The sequence below is a fragment of the Panthera pardus genome, unplaced genomic scaffold (genome assembly GCF_024362965.1).
Source record: "Panthera pardus isolate Hobbes unplaced genomic scaffold, ASM2436296v1 HiC_scaffold_7, whole genome shotgun sequence".
NCBI lineage: Eukaryota > Metazoa > Chordata > Mammalia > Carnivora > Felidae > Panthera > Panthera pardus.
This window is the reverse complement of record NW_026527002.1, coordinates 48,234,459-48,255,421: the sequence shown is the minus strand read 5'-3', so window position 1 is coordinate 48,255,421 and position 20,963 is coordinate 48,234,459. Positions and strand designations below refer to the sequence as shown.

Genomic DNA, 20,963 nt, shown 5'->3' with positions numbered 1-20,963 from the left:
GGTGGCCCAGAGCCAGACTGCAGATAGACAGCCTCTGAGGTCAGACTTTACAGAGAAGTACAGTATAACACGGTCCAAACAGGGTTTTTGACAATTCATCTGAGGACCATATATTCAATGGCAGGGAGAGTAAACTGGTAGACAAATTAAGAAACTCCATGCAATATGAACCAATAAGGCCCAGAAAAAATCCTATGCTGAATGACCTCAAACCTAATCAAGCAGAACTGCAGAAAAAATGATAAAGCTGTTAAGTCTTCAACTCGAATTTGTACACACATTTGGCTATGTCTCCAAAATTCACTTATCCCTTCAAAGGAGACAAACCATTATTCCCATATAATTTCCCAAGCATCTTGTAAACAGAACCATTTACTATGAACATGCAAAAATGGTCATATGTTTGCCACAGAAATAGTTCAAGAGTGTAGAACAGACTGGTGTCAAGTTTATACACTTAATGTGTAATTGAGAACTTCACAATCTCCCTGTGCATCTCCACAAAAGTTATCTATGTCCGAGTACACATGGTAACCTCAAAAGCTGCTCTTATCATTAGATTACTTGGTAAGTAAAAACTGTAATTTACTCCACATTATCACAATGTTCAGACTTAAAAAGCTAACATCTGTCAATTCTACCAAGGTCTAACAACCACAGATTTTTAAATTCTTCAAAGGTTTCAGGAAAACTGACGAAGACAAGTTGCATAACAGTGCAGAAGAGGAGACAAAATGCACAGGCAACTTTTAATTCCACGACCAAACAGACTGCATTTACCCTAAATACTTTCCAGATTCCTTCCCTAAAAAATGTGAACAAACCTTAAACTATATGCAGGACATCCCAATGACAATTTAAAGAAAGACCTATAGAGCCACCCAGGTGATTAACAAGAATACAAGTAAGTGTTGATAATTACATTCTCAGGGACTTCCCTTCTTCAGATTTCTTTGGTTGTCACCACCTGAAACTGTAATGTGGGGATGGGACTGTAGGGAAGACCATCATCTCAGGAATGGCAACTACAAAGAGTTTTCCTCAACTAAAAATGTGTAATCCAGAAACCAAGAGATGATTCATACTATCAATCAGTCCGCTGAGAATATCATCAATAATTACTTTCACATTTGCCCTACCATGAATACATGAAATTGGTAACCATAAAGTGCTGTTACTTTTTCTTTCATCCTTTTACTAATTCTTATGCCAAGTGTCTTGCCTCAGTTGAAGCTTGTAATATCTCTTGCCTAATCTACTGTAAACCTGTCTCCTAATTGGCCTCTTTGCCTCCAGTGTTAAAGACCATCAGTATATCTTCTGGTCTATTTACTTACTATATGCTGGTATGTTAAATCAATGTAGAGAGGCAATATTTGCCTCTATTACCAGAAAGATTGCATTACGGTGGTTCTATCGATTCAGAAAAGCCTAATACCATACATGGGAAATCCTTCTACACAGACTTCAAGTTCCCTTAAAGCTTCAATCAAATACACATTTCTAAGATTCTCCAAAATTCTGTATTTTACAAAATTGTACCTATTCACCTAAACCCTACCTATTTAAAAGCTCTGTATTCCAAGAGTCAAGGGGATTATAGACTGATTCTGCCAATTAATCAAAATGCAAAAAGTTATCAAGGACCCACACCCATCTTCAGCTAAAACACAAAGTAAATTTCAGAAGTAACTGAAACTGGAGTTTAGAAAAACCTATGCTCATGGATGAAAGACTTAATATTGGTAGGATGGCAATAATCCCCAAATTGACCTACAGATTCAACACAATCCCCCTCAAAATTCCAGCTGACTTCTTTGCAGAAATTTGACATGATCCTAAAATTCATATAAAAATGCAAAGAATCAAAATAGCCAAGACAACCTTGAAAATTTAGAAAAACACAGAGAATTCACACTTTCTGATTTCAAAACTCACTACAAAGCTACAACAATCAAGACAAAATGGTACCGGCATAAAGACAGAAATAAGGAATAGAAAGAAATATAAAATAAAACTGAGAGTCCAGAAATAAACCCTCACATTTACATTGAATTGATTTTCAGCAAGGGTGCCAGGACAATTCAATGGAAAAAAAATAGTCTTTTCAACAAATGGTGTTAGAACAACTGGATATCTACATGCAAAAAAAAACCCCTGAAGTGGGGACTCCTACCTCACATCATATACAAAACTTAACTCAAAATGGATGTAAGACCTAAATGTAAAAGCTAAAACTATAAAACTCTTATAAGAAAATATAGCTATAAAATTGTGTCACCTTGAATTAGGCAATGGTTTCTTAGACAAACAAAACACAAGCAACGAAAAATAGATACATTGGACGTTAAAATGAAAAAATTTGTGCTTCACTCTCTCAGGTTTCCAAGATGACCAAGAAAGAAGGAATAATGGTCATGCCAAAAAGGGCCGCGGCCCCATGCAGCCTATTCTCCGCACCAACTGTGCCCGTTCCGTGCCCAAGGACAAGGCCATTAAGAAGTTCGTTATTCTGGGGCACCTGGGTGGCTCAGTAAGTTGGGTGCCTGACTTCAGCTCAGGTCACGATCTCACAGTTTGTGATTTCCAGCCCCGTGTTGGGTAGGCTCTGTGCCGACAGCTCAGAGCCTGGATCCTGCTTTGGATTCTGTGTCTCCCTCTCTCTCTGCCTCTCCTAGCTTCTGCTCTGTGTCTCTCTCTCTCAAACATAAACAAACATTTAAAAAAAAAAAAAAAAAAAAAAAGAAGTTCGTTATTCAGAATATAAAAGAGGCTGCCGCAGTCAAGGACATTTCCGAAGCGAGTGTCTTCGATGCCTATGTGCTTCCCAAGCTGTATGTGAAACTACATTACTGTGTGAGTTGTGCCATTCACAACAAGGTAGTCAGGAATCGCTCTCACGAAGCACAGAAGGACCGAACACCACCACCCCGATTTAGACCTGCTGGTGCTGCCCCACAACCTCCACCAAAGCCCATGTAAAGAGCTAAGTCCTTAAGGACTGAAGAAAAACTGTTCTCTGTTAAAATAAGACAGAGATTATACTTAAAAAAATTTTGTGTGTGTGTGTTTCAGAGGTGCCTGGCTGACTCAGTTGGTAAGGCACGTGACTCTTAATCTCAGGGTTGTGAGTTTGAGCCCCGCACTGGGTATAGAGATTATTTAAAAATAAAATCTTCAAAAAAAATTTTTTGCATGTGCTTCAAAGGACACTATCAAGAAAGTGAAGACAATCCACAGAATGAAAGAAAATATGTGCAAGTCACATTATGATAAGGAACTTGTATCTAGTATAAAGAACTCTTAGAATTCGATAATAAAAAGGCTAATAAGCCAATTTAAAAATGGGCAAAGAATCCAAATAGACATTTCTCAAAAGAAACAGAAATGGCCAGTAAATGCATGAAAAAATGCTCAACACATCATTAATCATTAGGTAAATGCAAATTGAAAATGCAGAGAAAGGGGTCTCTGGGTGGCTCAGTTGGTTAAGCGTCCAACTTCAGGTCAGGTCATGATCTTGTGAGTTTCATGGTTCATGAGTTTCAGCCCCGCGTCGGGCTCTGTGCTGAGCCTGGAGCCTGTTTCAGATTCTCTGTCTCCCTCTCTGTTTGTCCCTCCCTCAACTCATGCTCTGTCTCTCAAAAATAAAATAAACGTTAAAAAATTTTTTACAAAAAGGAAAACGCAATGAAACACTATTTCATACCCACTAGAAAGACTATAATGAAACAGATGAATAGTAACAAGTTTGTCAAAAATGTGAAGCAATGAGAACCTCCATACTCTGCTGATGGGTCTGTAAAACGGTGTAACCACTTTGGAAAACAGTCTGGCAGTTCCTCAAAATGTTAAAAATAGAGCTACCATATGACCTAGTAACCCCACTCCTAGGTACACATCCAAGAGAAATGAAAACATATGAGTACACAAAAACTTGTACACAAATATCCATACCAGTATTCTCAAAAAGTAGAAATAGCCTAAATGTCCACCATCTGATAAATGGATTAATAAAATATGGTACATCTATACAATGGAGTATTATTTGGTAAAAAGAAATGAAATACCAATACGCGCTACAACATGGATGAATCGTGAAACATTATGCCAAGGAAGAGAAGCCAGTCACAAGAGATCACGTATTAAAGGATTTCATTTACACGAAATGTCTAGAATAAGCAAATCTGAAAGTGGGCAGGGGGTAAGGGGAGGCAAGGAATAGGATGTCTGTGATGGTGGTAGTGGGAGAGTGATGAAGATGTACTGTGACTGACTGTGGCGATGGCTGCACAACTCTACGACTATTCTAGAAATCACTGTACACTTAAAAGGTACACGTTGTACGCTTTAAACAGGTGAATCGCATGGTATGTAAGTTATATCTCAATAAAAATATTAAAGATAGTCACCATTTTCATACTTCAAACAGGTATATTTTATTGTATATAAAATGTACTTTCATAAAGGTGATTTACAAAGAAAACAGAGTCATCATTTTCTTTTATTATTTTATTTATTTAAATAAATTACTTATTAGCATTAACTTAAATTATTATTATTTATTTATTTTTATTTATTTTGAGAGAAAGAGAGGGGAGGGGAGGGTCAGAGAGAGAGGGAGAGAGAATCCCAAGCAGGCTCCACGCTGTCAGCGCAGAGCTCCACATGGGGTTCAACCTCACCAACCGTGAGATGATGACCTGAGCTGAAATCAAGAGTCAGACGCTTAACTGACTGAGCCACCCAGGCGCCCAAGAGTCAGCATCTTCTAAAACCATTCCAGTAAGTAGACTATACATGTGATAATAAACCCAATGTCCAGGTAGCCTGAGAACAGTGACTCATTTTGCTCTAGTCAATGCATATAAATACATTACCCTTCTACAAATGCATCCAGTTTAGCCAGTTCATCCGACAAACCAACCAAGACATCCAGTGTGCCAACCTGGAAGGGAAATACAGCATTTTACTACTTAGGTTTCATCCCCTGCCATTTTTTTTTTTTTAACAAGGTGATACAACATCTTGATTTGAAGGGCCCATAAATCCTAAGTTTTCCGTATTTTATTCCATGATGTGCAAGTGTGGTTAAAAAAGTTTGCCCAGACATTTCAAAGGTATTTATATGCACGGGATAATCCTCTAATTCATGGGTACAGCCAGCATTTAAGAGGTGAAGATTCTGCAATGGCAGGCCTATGCGTCTGCTTCTACTGCCCAGTGATGGGTGGACCATTTGAAGTCATGGTTTACAGCAGCAGCTCTTAAATAGGGAGGGGTCCATGACTATCAGTGTCTCAAAGGAATTCGTAACTCCCAAAATACGAAGAACCAGTAATTTCAAGTTATTTCTTAAATGAATGCTCTATATAACTACCTGCTAAGTTACCCAGCAAAATAAAAATACTGTGATCTTTCCATTCTGTAAAATTACTGATAACCTGCTTCCCTTTGAGGCTGCTAGGTTACAGACCTTCAGTAAATATTAAATAAATTAACCACATTAAATAACTAAGGTAGACCTGCAAAGTATGATTAAAGAGGTCTAATGGTAAAACGTTTACAACATTACTGAAACTTGCATGAATTTAATAACAAAAAACTGGGTTTGCTGTGATATTGAAGTATATTACTAAGATTTTTCACTTCTGAAGATATATGTGAATATAATATATCAAATATTTTCATAACATTTCTCATTACAATTCAAATTACAATTTAGAAAAGCACAAAAGTTTAGAAAAATGTTATTCACTTTGGTAGTTTACTTCTAAAATCTCAAGTTCTTCATTATTTAAAATGTGAAGATTAGAGGGGCTCCCGGGTGGCTCAGTCAGTTAAGTGTCCAACTTCGGCTCAGGTCATGACCTCTCGGTCAGTGAATTCGAGCCCCGTTTTGGGCTCTGCGCTGATAGCTGAGAGCCTGGAACCTGCTTCAGATTCTGTGTCTCCCTCACTCTCTGCCCCTCCCCCGTTCACTCCTCTGTCTCTTCTCTCTCTCTCAAAAGTAAATAAACATTTAAAAAATTTTAAAGACCGAGAGAAAATCAAATTAAAAAACAAAATCTGAAGATTAGAAAGAACAAGATAAGTTTTCAATTATGCCAATGGCTAGAAATGAGCTTTTTTTTCTTTTGAAGGAACCCAGATCTCTAATTTCTACCAAAATGTAAGCAAAGACAACTGTTCTCTTCACAATGAACTCATGCACTACTTTGCACCATGCCGTTTTACCTTTAAGTCAGGAATGTTAAATTTTGAAGTAATAGCAAGATTATTGTTCTTCGTAGTTGCTGCATGCAATTTCTCCCATGTTTGCTGACATGTTTTCTCCCCAGGAGCAGATATAAGCCAGAACTCAGTCATATTTGTTACCAAGTGTTTCTTTCCAAATCAAAAGGGACTCTGAAAGGTAAAACGAAACAAACAAAAAATACCTTCAATGCCATTTGTTTCTAAAGTATTTCAGAGTCACAGGATAAGTGATAAATATTAACCTTTTTCAAAACGAATCCAGCATTGGCAGCTGATCCCAAGCAGAGTCAAATGTACCTACCTGAAGTAAATCCACATAAATGGTAAAAGGGGATTTATTTATGACACTAGGGGGAAAAAAGATGATAAAAACCTAACACATTTAGTATCTAATTTTTTTTTTTAATTACAAAACATTCTAAAATGGGAATTATTCAAAGAGGTGCAACTACGGAAAATACCAGCCACCAAGGGTCTCATTCCACAAAAGCAGTAGGAAGAATCACAAATTTACAGGCTAATCTTAAACTTTTAAAACAAAAAACCAAAATAGGACATTTTAAAACATGCATAACTTTTACCTTTGAGAAGGAACTGAATCAATGCACTTGAACAGAAGCCACCAAATAAATTTGTCACATCTGGCTTAGCAAATCCTACGAAGTTAGCCAAATTAGTTATTAATTTTAACCCATATTCGACCTAAGGGAATCTCCTCACATCCCTGGCATACAGTTAGCTGCCATCAAACTTTACGAATTTACAAAACAATCTTCCCAATTGGCCTTACACTTAAAAATATAACAGGGCGGGGGCTGGGGGTGGTACACTATTGGATCTAAGTGAGAGGCTGTGGACCTCCCTCTCCAGGCAGTTCCATTAAGACACAACCAACCCTCTTATACAATCTCTCTCCTTCCCTCCCACGTGGAAAAATAAAAGTCCAGAGCCAAATCTATTCAGAATCTAAGTAGGTAAAGCACACAAGCTCCTAAAAATGAAAATATTACCGCACCATTATTTCTACTTGAATATGTCTTCATTAGGACCACCATAAACTTTCTACTACCAGTCACTGTTGACACTCTCCCGAATAGAAAAGAACTACCTTACAAAGGTGTCCTGATAACAAAATCATGTAACGAATGTGAAAGGACTTTGTAAATTTAAATTTACTTTAAAATATAAAGTAGAATAATCATAATGGACTTTTATTAACTTCATAACTTCACTCATTTATTAACTTCATAACTTCACTCATCCTATTTTTAGAATTGTAATTAAGGTACTCCTAGGCAATCATTACACAATTGAAAGTGAACACAGATGCCATTCTATATACTTTATCTTTTTCCAATTTCTGTTTATACAGATCTTCTACATACCAGGTACTGTTTTAAATGTTTTAGGGGCACCTGCATGGCCCGGTCAGTTAAGCATCCGACTGCAGCTCAGGTCATGATCTCATGGTTCGCGAGTTTGAGTCCCACATTGGACTCTGCTGTCAGCTCAGAGCCTGGAGCTGGCTTAGGATTCTGTGTCTCCCTCTCTCTCTCTGTCCCTTGCCCACTCACATTCTGTCTCTCTCTCAAAAAAGAAGTATTAAAAAAACAAAAAAATAAAATAAAAATAAAAATGGGGTGGAGCACCTGGATGGCTCAGTCGGTTGGGTGACCGACTTGATTTCAGCTCAGGTCATGATCACAGGGTCGTGGGATCGAGGTCCATGTCCGGCTCCACGCATGAAGCCTCCTTGGGATTCTCTCTCTCTCTGCCCCTCCCCTGCTGGTGCTCTCTCTCAAAACAAATAAATATTTAAAAAAATAAAATAAAAATATCTAGGGAAAATATGGTACAATGTTAATAACTGTTAAATCTGGGTAGTAGGTACACGGATGTCTGTTAATCTAAAGTATTTGAACTTTTCTGCATACTTGAAATATTTCAAAATTAAGTATTTTTAACTGTTACAAGAATGTAATTACTTCACAATAAAATAAAACAATGTTTAGCAAATTTATAAATTTTAATGGACTCTCAAACAGAATATCCAGAGAATAGTCTTGTTACCATGTTGATCCCCCAAGCACAACTTTTCTGTTTTAAAACTAGTCAAGATGCTTTCTAGTCTGTTCATACTGTGTTATGACCAAGTATAGTAATATACTGAACAAAAACCTTCCTGATGTCTTGGAATTTTTTGTCAAGAAATACTTCAGGGTCAACATATTCAGGAACTCTAACTGCATAATATTGTAAAGGTAAGAGCTTGGGCTACACTTGTATTAACTCCAGAGTCCATCTCAGTAAGTTGCTCTTTAAATTCCTGATAAAATGTTGTGGTTCTATCTCCTGCTTTCCTGTCTTCCCCTAACCCGAGTCACCTCACCTAAGCTGCTCCAAACCTTGCTATCCTTTCATTTGCCTTTGGCAACTTTGGCTCTGGCTTTTCCCCTTCTCTGGTCTCCTCCATCTAATATTCTTGCACTTATCAAATCTAGTTTTTTTTAGCCCAAACACCAGTCATAGCACTACCTTAAACTTTAAAATTCTAAGTTGATCAGAGAATTCCATAACATCTTTAAACCTCTTTTACTAATCCAGATCTTCTACATGATGGTAGTTTTGGGAAATCTGAGGTTTTATTATTATTATTTATACAAGCAGTTTTGTTAAAGTGTATCTGATGACATTTTATACCTCCTCTCCCTTCCAAAATAGCAGGGATTAAATCAATAAGTTCTTTCTGATATTTTAAAATTATCCAAAGTGCAGCTTCTTCAAAGACTGTAATAATATGAGCTATTACAGTAGATGTCACTATCATACCATTTAGAGTTCTAGAAAATCTTTTTTATCCAACAGGTTTCCAAAGTATTTCAAAAAATAAGAAAAAGAACCCCATTTTTCATCTATAAGTAACTGCCCTATCCTATTTCACTGAGCTATTATCAGGACCACATAAAATAATGTCACGATGATTCTAAACAAAAGTAGAGTCTAGAAATGTCTAGGAAAGAGGTACCTGCTGGCTCAGTCAATGGAGCATGTAACTCTTGATCTCCAAGTCATAAGTTTGAGCCCCACACTTAGCCACCAGAAATCATAAGTTTGAGATTGGTTAAAAAAAAAAAAAAAGAAAAGAAAAGAAAAAGGAAATGTCTAGGAAACTTATACAAAGTACTCTAATTCCATTTTTAACTGGAGCCCTCTCTAGGGCCTAATTGTTTGGATATGAGGAGGAAAAGGTGTTCTCTATGTTTGGTATTATGCTATACACATCTCATATGCTATCTCATTTAATTCTCATGACAGCGCTATGAGGTAGGTAGTAATACTTGGGAGAGGTTCTCATTTACCAAGACCACATGAGTGGCAAGTGGGGTTCAAATACCATGGAGTTTGACTGTAAAAGGCTATGTACTCTCTATTGTGTCATACCAGAAGAAAATGTTCCGCACTCAGACCCACATGAGCTCCGCTATTTGAAGAAATCCACGTGTAACCTTAAACCCTTTTGTCCTGCTTCCTTCTGGGCTCCAAGCAACCGGTAGGCCCAAGGAATTCTAAATAAATTGAGCTTCCCTTCCCTTTTCTTTTCATCTAGGATCATCAGAATGATGATGTTGATGTCTGAAACAGCAACGCCCAGCACCCCAACTATCCTAGCTCCTAGAAGGAACAATGATACCTCCAAACAGAAAAGCAAAAAAAATAGTTTCAAGAGATATGGAGATAGAATTTAAATTTAATTAAATTTAAAAAGAGAAAAACAGCACAAACTTTAGAGTCCCATTAAGAGTTAAACTCCTGACTATTCCCTCAGTAGTTTCCTCATCTGTGGAATGCTATAAATCTCTTCACACAACTGTTGGAAGGAATCAACAAAATGATGAACCTAAGAATTGCCTTTGAGAACAGCATCAGTAAGTCTTATGCAAAATTCCTTTTGTTCTGTTTTTGAACAATGTCCACCGTTACCCTGTGGACACAAGTCACATAAAAAAATTTCTCCTTGAGGGACGCCTGGCTGGCTCAGTTGGGAGAGCATGTGACTCTTGATCTTGGGGTCATTGAGTTCAAGCCCCACACTGGGAACAGAGCCTACTTAATTAAAAAAAATTTTTTTTTCCTTCAAATTTAAAAAACTTTAAGCTCAGCTCCATATAAAATTTATCTTTGCAGATGAATATACATATATCTTACATGAAATTGTATTGTTAAACACATTTCCCCTTTTCTCTCAGCTGCACTGAAACAGTCAAAACTGGGTGTCCACTGGTTATCTTCTCATCAAGAACCTAGACATTTCCATCTCCTCTGAACGCTTCAAATGACTTCTGTTTTTATTCCTAATCATTTCCCTTTTTTCATCTTGCATACTGGAAGTCAGGCATAAATACACATGAATCATATGTTTAACAAAAGGGAAAATTAAAAGGTACCCTAATCAAATGTTGGAATTCCTCAAGACTCAGACCTAGGTCTGACTCCCTCTGTTACATGTGGGTATAAACATGTGCATACAATTTTTCTCTTGAGGATGTTATCTATAACAAGACAATTCCAGGCTAGATGAACTCTCTCAAATTTTTACCTCCAGCTCAGACTCCTCTGCTGCATCCAGAGCCATACCCAACAAGCCTCCTCAACTAACTACAAGACCTCTCCACTTGGAGGCCTCAAAAACATCTAAAACCCAGTGTTTTTAGTCAAATTCATGTCTTCCCCTAAACCTCTTCCTACTCCAGTGTTCCCTGGGTTATTACAGGTATACATTAGACAATTAGAACTGTCAAATGTCATCAAGGTAACAGCCAATACTTACTGGGCACTTCCTATCTCCTAGCACCAATAAAAACACTTCATATATATTAACTCATTTAGTATGTTTAAAACAACCTTATCAGATGGGTAGTAGTTGCAAAGAAACCAAGGCACAGAAAGTACCTCATATGAGATACACCACAGAATGGATATCATACATTGTGACAGTATATATTATATGCTACAGATAAATATGTTATATGCTCTCATAGCACCTTCTTTTTAGTGTTTCCCTGAGGGACACTTTTTATTCAAGTCTTTCTTCCAAATAAACTGCCCATTAGAGTTGGTGGAAACCATGATAATTTTTGCTCACAACTCAGTACCTGGCACAGAGGCCAGTATATAGAACCTCAAAAAGTACCTACTGAATATTTGTGAATGAATAAATAACTGTGAGGATTAAATGAGATAATCTAGTTAAAATATCTGGTTTATTACTGATTAGCTCCCTTCACTTCCCCTATATTTTTAAAAATCAACTTTATGAAAATATAAAGTTTCATGAGTTGTTGACAAACATATACACCTGTGTAACCACTACCACAACCAAGATTTAAAACATCTCTTTTGTCCCAAAGCCTTCCCCCACACCCAGTCCCAGTCAACTCCTACTGCACTGCCAGCCCTGGGCAGATGCTGATCTGCGGTCATACGACAGCTCTGCCTAATCCAGAAGTTTGCTGTAAATGAAAATACATCATGTACTCTCCGGTATCGGACTCCTTTTGCTCAGCAAGTCTTTCGTATTTGTCCATGTTGTATCAACAGCAGTACATTCTGTTTTACTGCTTATTAATTCATTGCATGAATGTACTACGGTTTGCTGATCTATTCGCATGTTGAGGGATATTTAGACTTTCTGCTTTGGAGCCATTGACAACAAAGGTGCTATGAACATTCCACGACAAATCTTTTTTTGAAAATATATTTTCATTTCTCTTAAACATCAAGAAGTGGAATTCCAGAGCTGAAGGATTAGCGTATGTTTAACTTCATAAGAAGGCGCCAAACGGTTTTCCCAAGCAGACAGGCCATCAGAAAGGTATGCAAGCTCCAGGTGTTATATGTGCTCACTCAGTGCTTTCAACTTATCAATTCTGATGTCTAATTTACCAACTTTTTCCCCATAATATATGCTTTCTGTGACATAAGAAAAATTTGCCTATTCCATGGTCACAAGGGTTTATCCAGCTTAGACTTCACTGAGCTTCCTGAATCTGTGTTTACTTTTCATCAAATGTGAAAAAATCCCATCCATCTTCTTCTTCAAATTTTTTTTCTGCTTCCCTTTCTCTTCTCTTAATACAAAAGTCACACATTAAACCACCTAATACTGTCCCACAGGTCAAAAAGCTTCCATTCATTTTTTTTTCAGTTGTTTTCTATGCTTCAGTTTGGGTATATTCTTGCTCTATCTTCTAGTTTGCTGAACTTTTCTTTAGAGTATCTGCTATTCATCTCACAAAGTGAATTTTTCTCTTTAGATGTATTTTTCAGCTAAGTTCCATTTTCAAAAGCCTTTCATTTTTATCCTCATTATGTTCCGTTTTCTGTTAGATCACTAATTCACAATGTTACATTGCCAATCACTGGATTTTGTCGTCTTATAAGAATGTTGTACTCTCTTCTGACAGGTACTTGAAAATTAGCATAATACACTGGAGGCTTATTTTTAAACTTTGTTAGAATGTGTCTAAAGCTAATTAAGCTCTACTACTAAGGTTTTTCTGGGGATTCTAGCGAATGCCCTAGGTATTCAAACACTTCCCAGCCCCATGTGCCCTGGATATTGTTCCACTTAAAGCTCTCTAGTCATTCTTTGCTGGGCCTCCTACAGAGACCTCTATACAAATTTTTGGTGTTTTTTCTGTCTGGCTCCCTCCTTTCTGACAATATGATCTGCAACTTCCAGCCAGGTAAGTGTTCCCCAACTCCAGTCTCCTCAATTCAGCAAGACCAACATGCTTTACTTGGTTTTTCCTTCTGAGACCATGATCTAAAGAGTGACTCCAGACAGAAAGCAATTCCAAGTAGAAAGCAGAGGAACTATGGATCTCGCTTCATTTGTTTCCAGTCTCTCAGTTCAAATACTACCTGTTGTCCAATATTTGGAAGAATTTTTTCATACATTTTGTCCAGTTTCCTAGTTGTTCATGGTAAGAAAGCAAGTATGGTACCAGAAGATCCATCATGGCCAAAAACTGAAGTCTCATCTAGTTTTGTTGTATAGACTGTTCATCAGTTTTTGTTATAAGTTATCTGTTTGTTTCTATGTAGGGATCCAGCCATAACCTTCCAGCCTCTCTCAGCAGTGTTTTAACACTCAATAGAAAGCAGGAGTAACAACAATGAACTTGAGAAATGTTAACAAGTTTAAGCTGACTGTAGTAATACTGTGAACACAACAATGAAAATGTATTGCTTTAGTAATATGGGGAGAAATTGTTCATTTTTGTTAAAAAAAAAAAAAAAAGAACAGATGGGGCTTGAATTAATGTCCCACACATTCATACATGTTATTACTTCCGAAATGTATGGCATGCCGACATGATTGATGAAACAAATTCATTTAAAACCATTAAAAAGACATAATAACTTGCTATTAGTACTTTCTCCTCAATCTAAAATAACTATATAATACCTGAAAGACCAAAAAGTTTTGTGCTTAAAAAGAGACAATTTCTAGAAGGCAGTTTCAATATTTATCAAAAGCCATAAAAATGTACACATGTCCCAGCTATCCCAACTTAAAGAAAGGAAAGGATGTATGTACATGTGAACATTAAATTATAAAGAAATTGTTAAAGATTATCTCTTGGGAGTGAATAATGAATGTTCTCATTCTTCCTATACATTCCTGTTTCCTAAGTTTTCAATAATGAAGTACTATATGTGAACACACACACGCGTGTGCATACACACACACACACACCCGATACAATTTATTTAAAAAGGCAGTATCCTCACTCTTGAAATCATGTAAAAGTTTAGAGACCACTAAATGGCATGGTAACAATGAACCCTGGAGATAATACAAAAGGGCAATGCTGGTTAGTAATAGTTACGTCTGAAGCATGAGATCAAGGTTGGTAAGCAATCCTTTTATCTCACTGGAAATTACAGCCAGAGAAAACCCAAATGCCAACTTCAGGAAGCACAATGTAATGGCCAGAGCACTGCACTGAAAATATGAACACCTGAAATCTAATTCCAGTTCTGCTTATCACTGTCTGTGTAAGTTTCTTCATTTGTAAAATGAGAGGACTGGATACGATATCCAAGATCCCTTTCTCCTCCTCTATTCCATTAATCTATACAGGGTGAGATCCAAGAATTTTTTTTTTTTTTAATATTCTTGTTACATCCCTCAGGTAATTCAGGTGATCACTCCGGTTTCAGAACCACTGTCCTAAAATAGGCATTTCCGTGATTAAGTAGTGGATTGCATACTGATTATATGGTGAATGTTATTAAAAAAATGGTAGATATTCTTTAATAAGATGGCTAAATGTCATATCATCAAGAATCATACAGTATTGCTAGTTCTATAACACAGAAATGGATTTTTGTTCTGTGGAGTTTAGAAACCCACTTTTTGCATGCTTTCCATGGCAGGTTATAAGCTTAAAATGTGAAAAGCAATACGATATCAAGTACAGAACAAAACAAAATCTGAGTAAACTCTTACTTTGCTCAAGAAATGCGAACTTTTATTTAATTTATGAAGGACAGCATACAGAGGATTTTAAACGCCCTACATAAAAGTCCTTTCTTTGACCACGGTGTAGAATCCAGATTCATTCCCAAAACTTCTCCTTAAAAAATTTTTCCAACTCTAAAAAAATTACTGTAGATGATAGAAGGCTGATTAACTCACAAAAATGTCTGCCCCTACTTTGCTTCTTTCCTGGAAATAAAACTCAAATCTGCCAGTCTTCACTGTCATCACTACTGATGTCCTTGTCTGAGTTTTTCTACTTTATCTTCACAATCTTCCTGAACTCTATCAATCTTGTCCTCAGGCCTGCCTACCTTTAGTCCTCTTTCTACTTGCCTCCGCTCAGTCCATTTTGCACAAAACAACTCCTTTCCTGTTTAAATCAATTCAAACTTCCCTTCATGAAAGATTTCCCCAACTACACCCAACCATGCACTAAAACCATTATTATGTCCCCCTCAGTATGTTCTCCCTCAACCCATTTAGAACCATGTAATTAACTAACTGCATTAAAGCAGACATCTATTTTGTGTTTTGTCACATGTCTCTTGCTTGACTGTAACTGTTTTCAATTTAGGATCATATCATTTATCTCACCAAACGTTGTGGGTGCTTAAGTTTCCAGAACCGTAGTAGGATCTAAGAAGCAAAACAAATAAAATGAACTCCCTATCGTGAAGGAGCTTACAATTTTGAGCACGCAGGTCTGTATGAGTAGGTAGGTCTGTGTGTGTAGCTAGGGGTGGGAGGGAAATTTAATCCAGATGACAAGATAAAAAAGAAAAATCAAGGCAGCATCCAGTGGAAACACAAGAGAAACACTGATCAAATTTTTAAAATACTTCTATATTGTCTGACTGCAGTAAGTATGCTGCTTTTAAAAACAAAGAAACAAAAAACAAACAGTGGGGCGCCTGGCGGCTCAGTCAGTTGACTGACTGACTTCGGCTCAGGTCGTCATCTAACGGTTCATGGGTTCAAGCACCACATCAGGCTCTCTGTTGTCAGCAAAGAGCCAGCTTTGGAGCCTGTCTCCTTCTCTCTCTGCCCCTCCCCTGCTTGCACTCTCGCTCTCTCAAAAATAAACATTAAAAAAAAAAAGCAGTAACAATTATTTTTCAAAATGGAAGAAAGGAGAGAAGAAAGGAAAACCTGGGTGCAAAGCTCTGAGACTATTTACTGTTATCAACCCATTGCTGGGAATCTGAAGGCCGTGGATTATTTTCCTACCACAATTCACTTGAATATAAAACAAAAACAGTAAAGCAATAACTATCACAACATAAATGGTGGGGATAATAAGCTCAAACAGAGAGCTGCTAGCATTTCTTTTTGAAGGTATGAGCCTGACCCAACTTAGGGGCAATCACAGAAAATATAGCACCCCTGTAAGTGCTCCAACACTGAACTGACTTTAACTCTTTCAGAAAACAATATGTTAATCTTTGAAATGCAACCACCTTTCACAGTAAATAAATTTTTGCAATGAGACTGCAAGTGGTCTACATGCAAAACCACCTCCTTTTCAGTCCTTGAGAATACAGGTTTACTAAATAAAGTGCCGATTTCAATAAGCACGAGAAGAAACACCTTGGATGTCAGAGAAATATCACATAGCCTTCCAACTGTGATTTTAAAAACTAATAAATTATTTAATAAAATTAAAAAAAATTTTTTTTTAAATGGGGGGCACCTGGATAGCTCAGTCGGTTAAGCATCTGACTTCAGCTCGGTCATGATCTCACAGTTTGTGGGTTTGAGCCCTGCATGGGGCTCTGTGCGGACAGCTCAGAGTCTGGAGCCTGCTTCAGATTCTATGTCTCCCTCTCTCTCTGTCCCTCCCCTGCTCACACACACTCTCTCTCTCAAAAATAAACATTAAAAAAAATTAAAAAGAAAAAATAACAACTTTTTCCTCTTTGAATGTTAAAATTCTACTCTTCAAAACAGAACCATCTTGAGATTGTGGGAAGGGCTTGGCTTACTGGTAATAAAACTTGTTTAAAAGTTTCTAGTAACTAAAAGGGGAATTTTACCTTTCAAGGAGTAGTCTCATGACTCATACAGAATGAAACTTAAAAACTGTCAGAACATATTTCTTTAAATAAGCCTTAATTTTTGCTTTTTTCTGTTTTCAACTAAAGTATTTAAAATTGTTCTATAATCCCATTACAGACTACCTGAATTTCATGCCATAAATACATTTAAAGATGGAAGACAATTTCATCTTTAATAGACATAGTTTATAAATGATCATCTTTTTTATTTCAGTTGGCTAGAAACAATTTGTAAAAGCCAAGCCTGGGGCGCCTGGGTGTCTCAGATGGTTGAGCACCCCACTCTTGATTTTGGCTCAGCTCATGATCTGAGGGTCATGGGATCAACCATGGGTCGTGGGTCACCTCACCCGTGTCAGGCTGAGCGTGGAGCCTCCTTGAGATTCTCTCTCCCCCTCTCCCCCTCAGCCCCTCTCTCCCACATGTGCTGTCTCTCCCTCAGCCCCTCTCTCCCACATGTGCTGTCTCTCTAAAAAATAAATTAATAATAAATTGGCAGCGCCTGGGTGGCTCAGTCGGTTAAGGGTCCGACTTAAGGCTCAGGCCACGATCTTGTGGTTCATGAATTCAAGCCCCACATCAGGCTCCATCCTGACAGTGCAGAGCCTGCTTGGAATTCTCTCTCTCCCTCTCTCTCAAAATAAATATATAAATTTAAGAAGAGGAGCCAAGCCTTCCTTTTGCATAGATATCTGTCTTAAACACTGAAGGGTTAGGGAGGGGGTGGTGTTAGGTTGTGTTAGGGAAAATTTCTGGTAATTTCTGGTAAGCTAGACATGGCAAGGAGGGCACTGTACACCTATTACTGAAAGTAATCATCAGGACCTTCTGAGCTCCTAGAGACTTCCTCTCTGCCATATGCAACTCAGCAATGACCCAAGGAACAAACAATTCCTTCCAATCCAGGGGAATCCCTGAATCTACACTCATGGCTTCCAAACGTTATTTCCCTTTTCTTTGGGGTGGGTTTTTTTTTTTTTTTTAATTTTTATTTTAAGTAGGCTCCACACCCAATGCAGGGCTCAAACTCACACCCTGAGATCAAGAGTCACATGCTCCATGGACTGAACCAGCCAAGCAACCCTGGGCTGGTATTTTGTAACCGTGAATGGACCACAATACCATGTTCAGCCAGAAGATGCTTATATCTACAACACAACGTATCCTAGCCTGAAATTCATCAAGTTACAGACTTACAACATGTTAGTTTTCTCCCATTCTTCACTCTAGAAGCTTGAGATTCTGTTTACTGGTAGTGACAACCACTTACTGAATATGCACTATGTGATAACCACTTCAGTATGCTAAGTAATTTTGTGCTTAACTCAAAGAAGATATTACTACCACCCCCACTAGAAAACGACAGAACAGTTAATGAAATTAGTGCCCAAAATCACACAGCTAGCGGCTATACACATTTTACATGCTAGCTTATTAAAATACTACTCTTAACTTCTAGATCCCCAATAACTAACAGAGTGCCTATCACTTAACAAGCACGCAAGTATCTGTCCAACAAATAAATGGTAGCACCACATGTGTTTTGCAAGCAAATGGTACCTCTCTCCTCCAGGAGTCTGAAAATATACGGGAGCATTTTAGGTTCTCCCCGTACAGAGGCCAGACAACAGAGTCCTGTCCAAAATGCCAGTAGCACTCATACAGGAACACTAAAGTATAGGCTGCTTCATAAAGAAAAGCTTTCATGGTAAAGTTACTCCACCTATTATCAGTTTTAATTTACAAGTAACTTTCTATTCACTGATAGCTTGCTTAAAATATCTTTAAAAACACATCGGTTTCAGGGGGTGCCTGGCCGGCTCAGTCAGTTAAACATCTGACTTTGGCTGAGATCATGATCTCACAGTTTATGGGTTCGAGCCCCAATTGGGGCTCTCTGCTGGCAGCTCAGAGCCTGGAGCCTGCTCCAGATTCTGTGTCTCCCTCTCTCTCTGCCCCTTCCCTGCTTGCTCTCTGTCTCTCTCTCTCTCTCAAAAATAGTAAACATTAAAAAAAGAAATTTAAAAAAAACAACAACAAAAGAATATAGTTTGCTGGGAATGCAAGCTGGTGCAGCCACTCTGGAAAACAGTATGGAGGTTCCTCAAAAAACTAAAACCAGAATTACCCTAAGACCCAGCCATTGCACTACCAGGCATTTATCCACGGGATACAGGTGTGCTGTTTCGAAGGGACACATACACCCCCATGTTTATAGCAGCACTATCAACAATAGCCAAAGGATGGAAAGAGCCCAAATGTCCATCAAGGGATGAATGGATAAAGAAGATGTGGTGTGTGTGTGTGTGTGTGTACATATATATATATGTATATATATATATATATATATATATATATATATATATGTATATGTATATATGTGTGTATATATATATGTATATGTATATATATATGTATATATGTGTGTATATATATATGTACACACACACACAATGGAGTATTACTTGGCAATCAAAAAGAATGAAATCTTGCCATTTGCAACTACGTGGATGGAACTGGAGGGTATTATGCTACGTGAAACTAGTCAGTCAGAGAAAGACAAATATCATAGGACTTCACTCATATGAGAACTTTAAGATACAGAACAGAAGAACATAAGGGAAGGGAAACAAAAATAATATAAAAACAGGGAGGGGGACAAAACAGAAGAGACTCATAAATATGGAGAACAAACAGAGGGTTACTGGAAGGGGTGTGGAAGGGGGGATGGGCTAAATGGGTAAGGGGCATCAAGGAATCTACTCCTGAAATCATTGTTGCACTATATGCTTATCTGGATGTAAATTTAAAAAAATAAAATTAAAAAAAAAAGAATACAGTTTGAAATTTCTAGTTCCAAAGGTCAGTCATCTCAGTAAGATTTTAGAATGGTCTGGGTCATTGCCTGAGCTATCTTTCCAAGGGCACTATGCTAATGGTTTCTACTAGGTCTTAAAAACATTTATGAAATGGGAATCTAACATGAATTAGTTTATACATAAAAGGGTATTAAATGTCACATCCAAAGGGTGAAAAAGATTTACTCCTGCAGACAGATCAGAATATGTACAAGAAAAAAATTTACCTAGGAGGTACTTAGTCAAAACTGTAGCTGCCCCTAAACAAACTCAAGTTCAATAGGAAGACTGCTCTGGAACTAGTGGACTACAAAGGAGATCCTGCCATAAAGGTTTATTTCGGCATTCCAGTTTTGCTCTTTGGCCAATGGAATTATTTCACAAGTTGTGGAAATAATCATAGTATCCAACTTTTGAAGCCCAGAAGTTTCTTTTTAGGTTGTAAAAGCAAATGTAAATGAAGCTCCTAAGACTAACATGCCAAAAATTAAAAACGAGTATCTTCTATCCAGTTTAAATGCAAAATTACACTATCTAGCTCTTAGCATTTACTTTAGTCAGATGCCAGGTACTGTTTCTTTAGATTTTATCTAGTCCCTGCAAGATATACCAAGAGAAAAAGATCCGGGAGCTCTGAGACACAACCCTGAGGCTCCGCTGCGTCTTCAGCACACCTTAAAACCTGCTTGTTGCCAAAGAACCGTGATTGACAACCTGAGCACTTTGAGCTCTACTTTGTTGCTCATTATCTCCTCCAGCCGCTGTGTACTGACTAGGTTTACCCAAGCTTACAGAAAAGCAGTTTTAAAAGCGCTGACCACCACTGCCAATCCTTTGAAGGTGTCCTACTAGAAAAAGTTCACCAAAACTGCTGAATCAAAGATTACAATGTACTTTAGGAAACTCAGCCTTCTCTCTAGATATGATTGTGGTTAAGTATTATGTAGGTGTATCAGCAGGAACAATACCAGGAGTCAGTACACTCTGGAAGTTATGCCACACTGAGACAAAACTGTTTCTAGCTCCAAGGGTCTTAACAGGTTCCTACCTTTACAATGAACAGCATTTTCATCTACCTTCTCTCAAAGACCTGTGAGAACAAGATAAACATGAAAGGTAACTGAGTCCGCCCTTTACTATTGTTCAATAAAAGGTATTCTGGAGAAGATAACATTACCAGACGATAAGTCTGAGAGACCAAAGACAGATTTTTGCAAAAGAATCTCTAGTCAACTCCCAAAC

General features: G+C 37.7%; 1 protein-coding gene across 2 annotated transcripts in view; it reads right to left on the bottom strand.

Moving 5' to 3' along the window:
• Positions 1-20,963, bottom strand: part of ATP6V1C1 (ATPase H+ transporting V1 subunit C1) — a 47,647-nt gene that overhangs the window by 24,077 nt on the left and 2,607 nt on the right. The window contains exons 2-3 of one of the 2 annotated variants that reach the window (XM_019467945.2): positions 6,238-6,408; positions 4,881-4,948 (exon numbers count right to left, since the gene is read on the bottom strand). The exons of the other annotated variant lie outside the window; for it this stretch is intronic. Of the exons in view, the coding sequence (XP_019323490.1) occupies positions 4,881-4,948; positions 6,238-6,369 (200 nt within the window). The 5' untranslated portion in view covers positions 6,370-6,408. The remainder of the gene's footprint in view (positions 1-4,880; positions 4,949-6,237; positions 6,409-20,963) is intronic. 2 annotated transcript variants of the gene reach the window in all.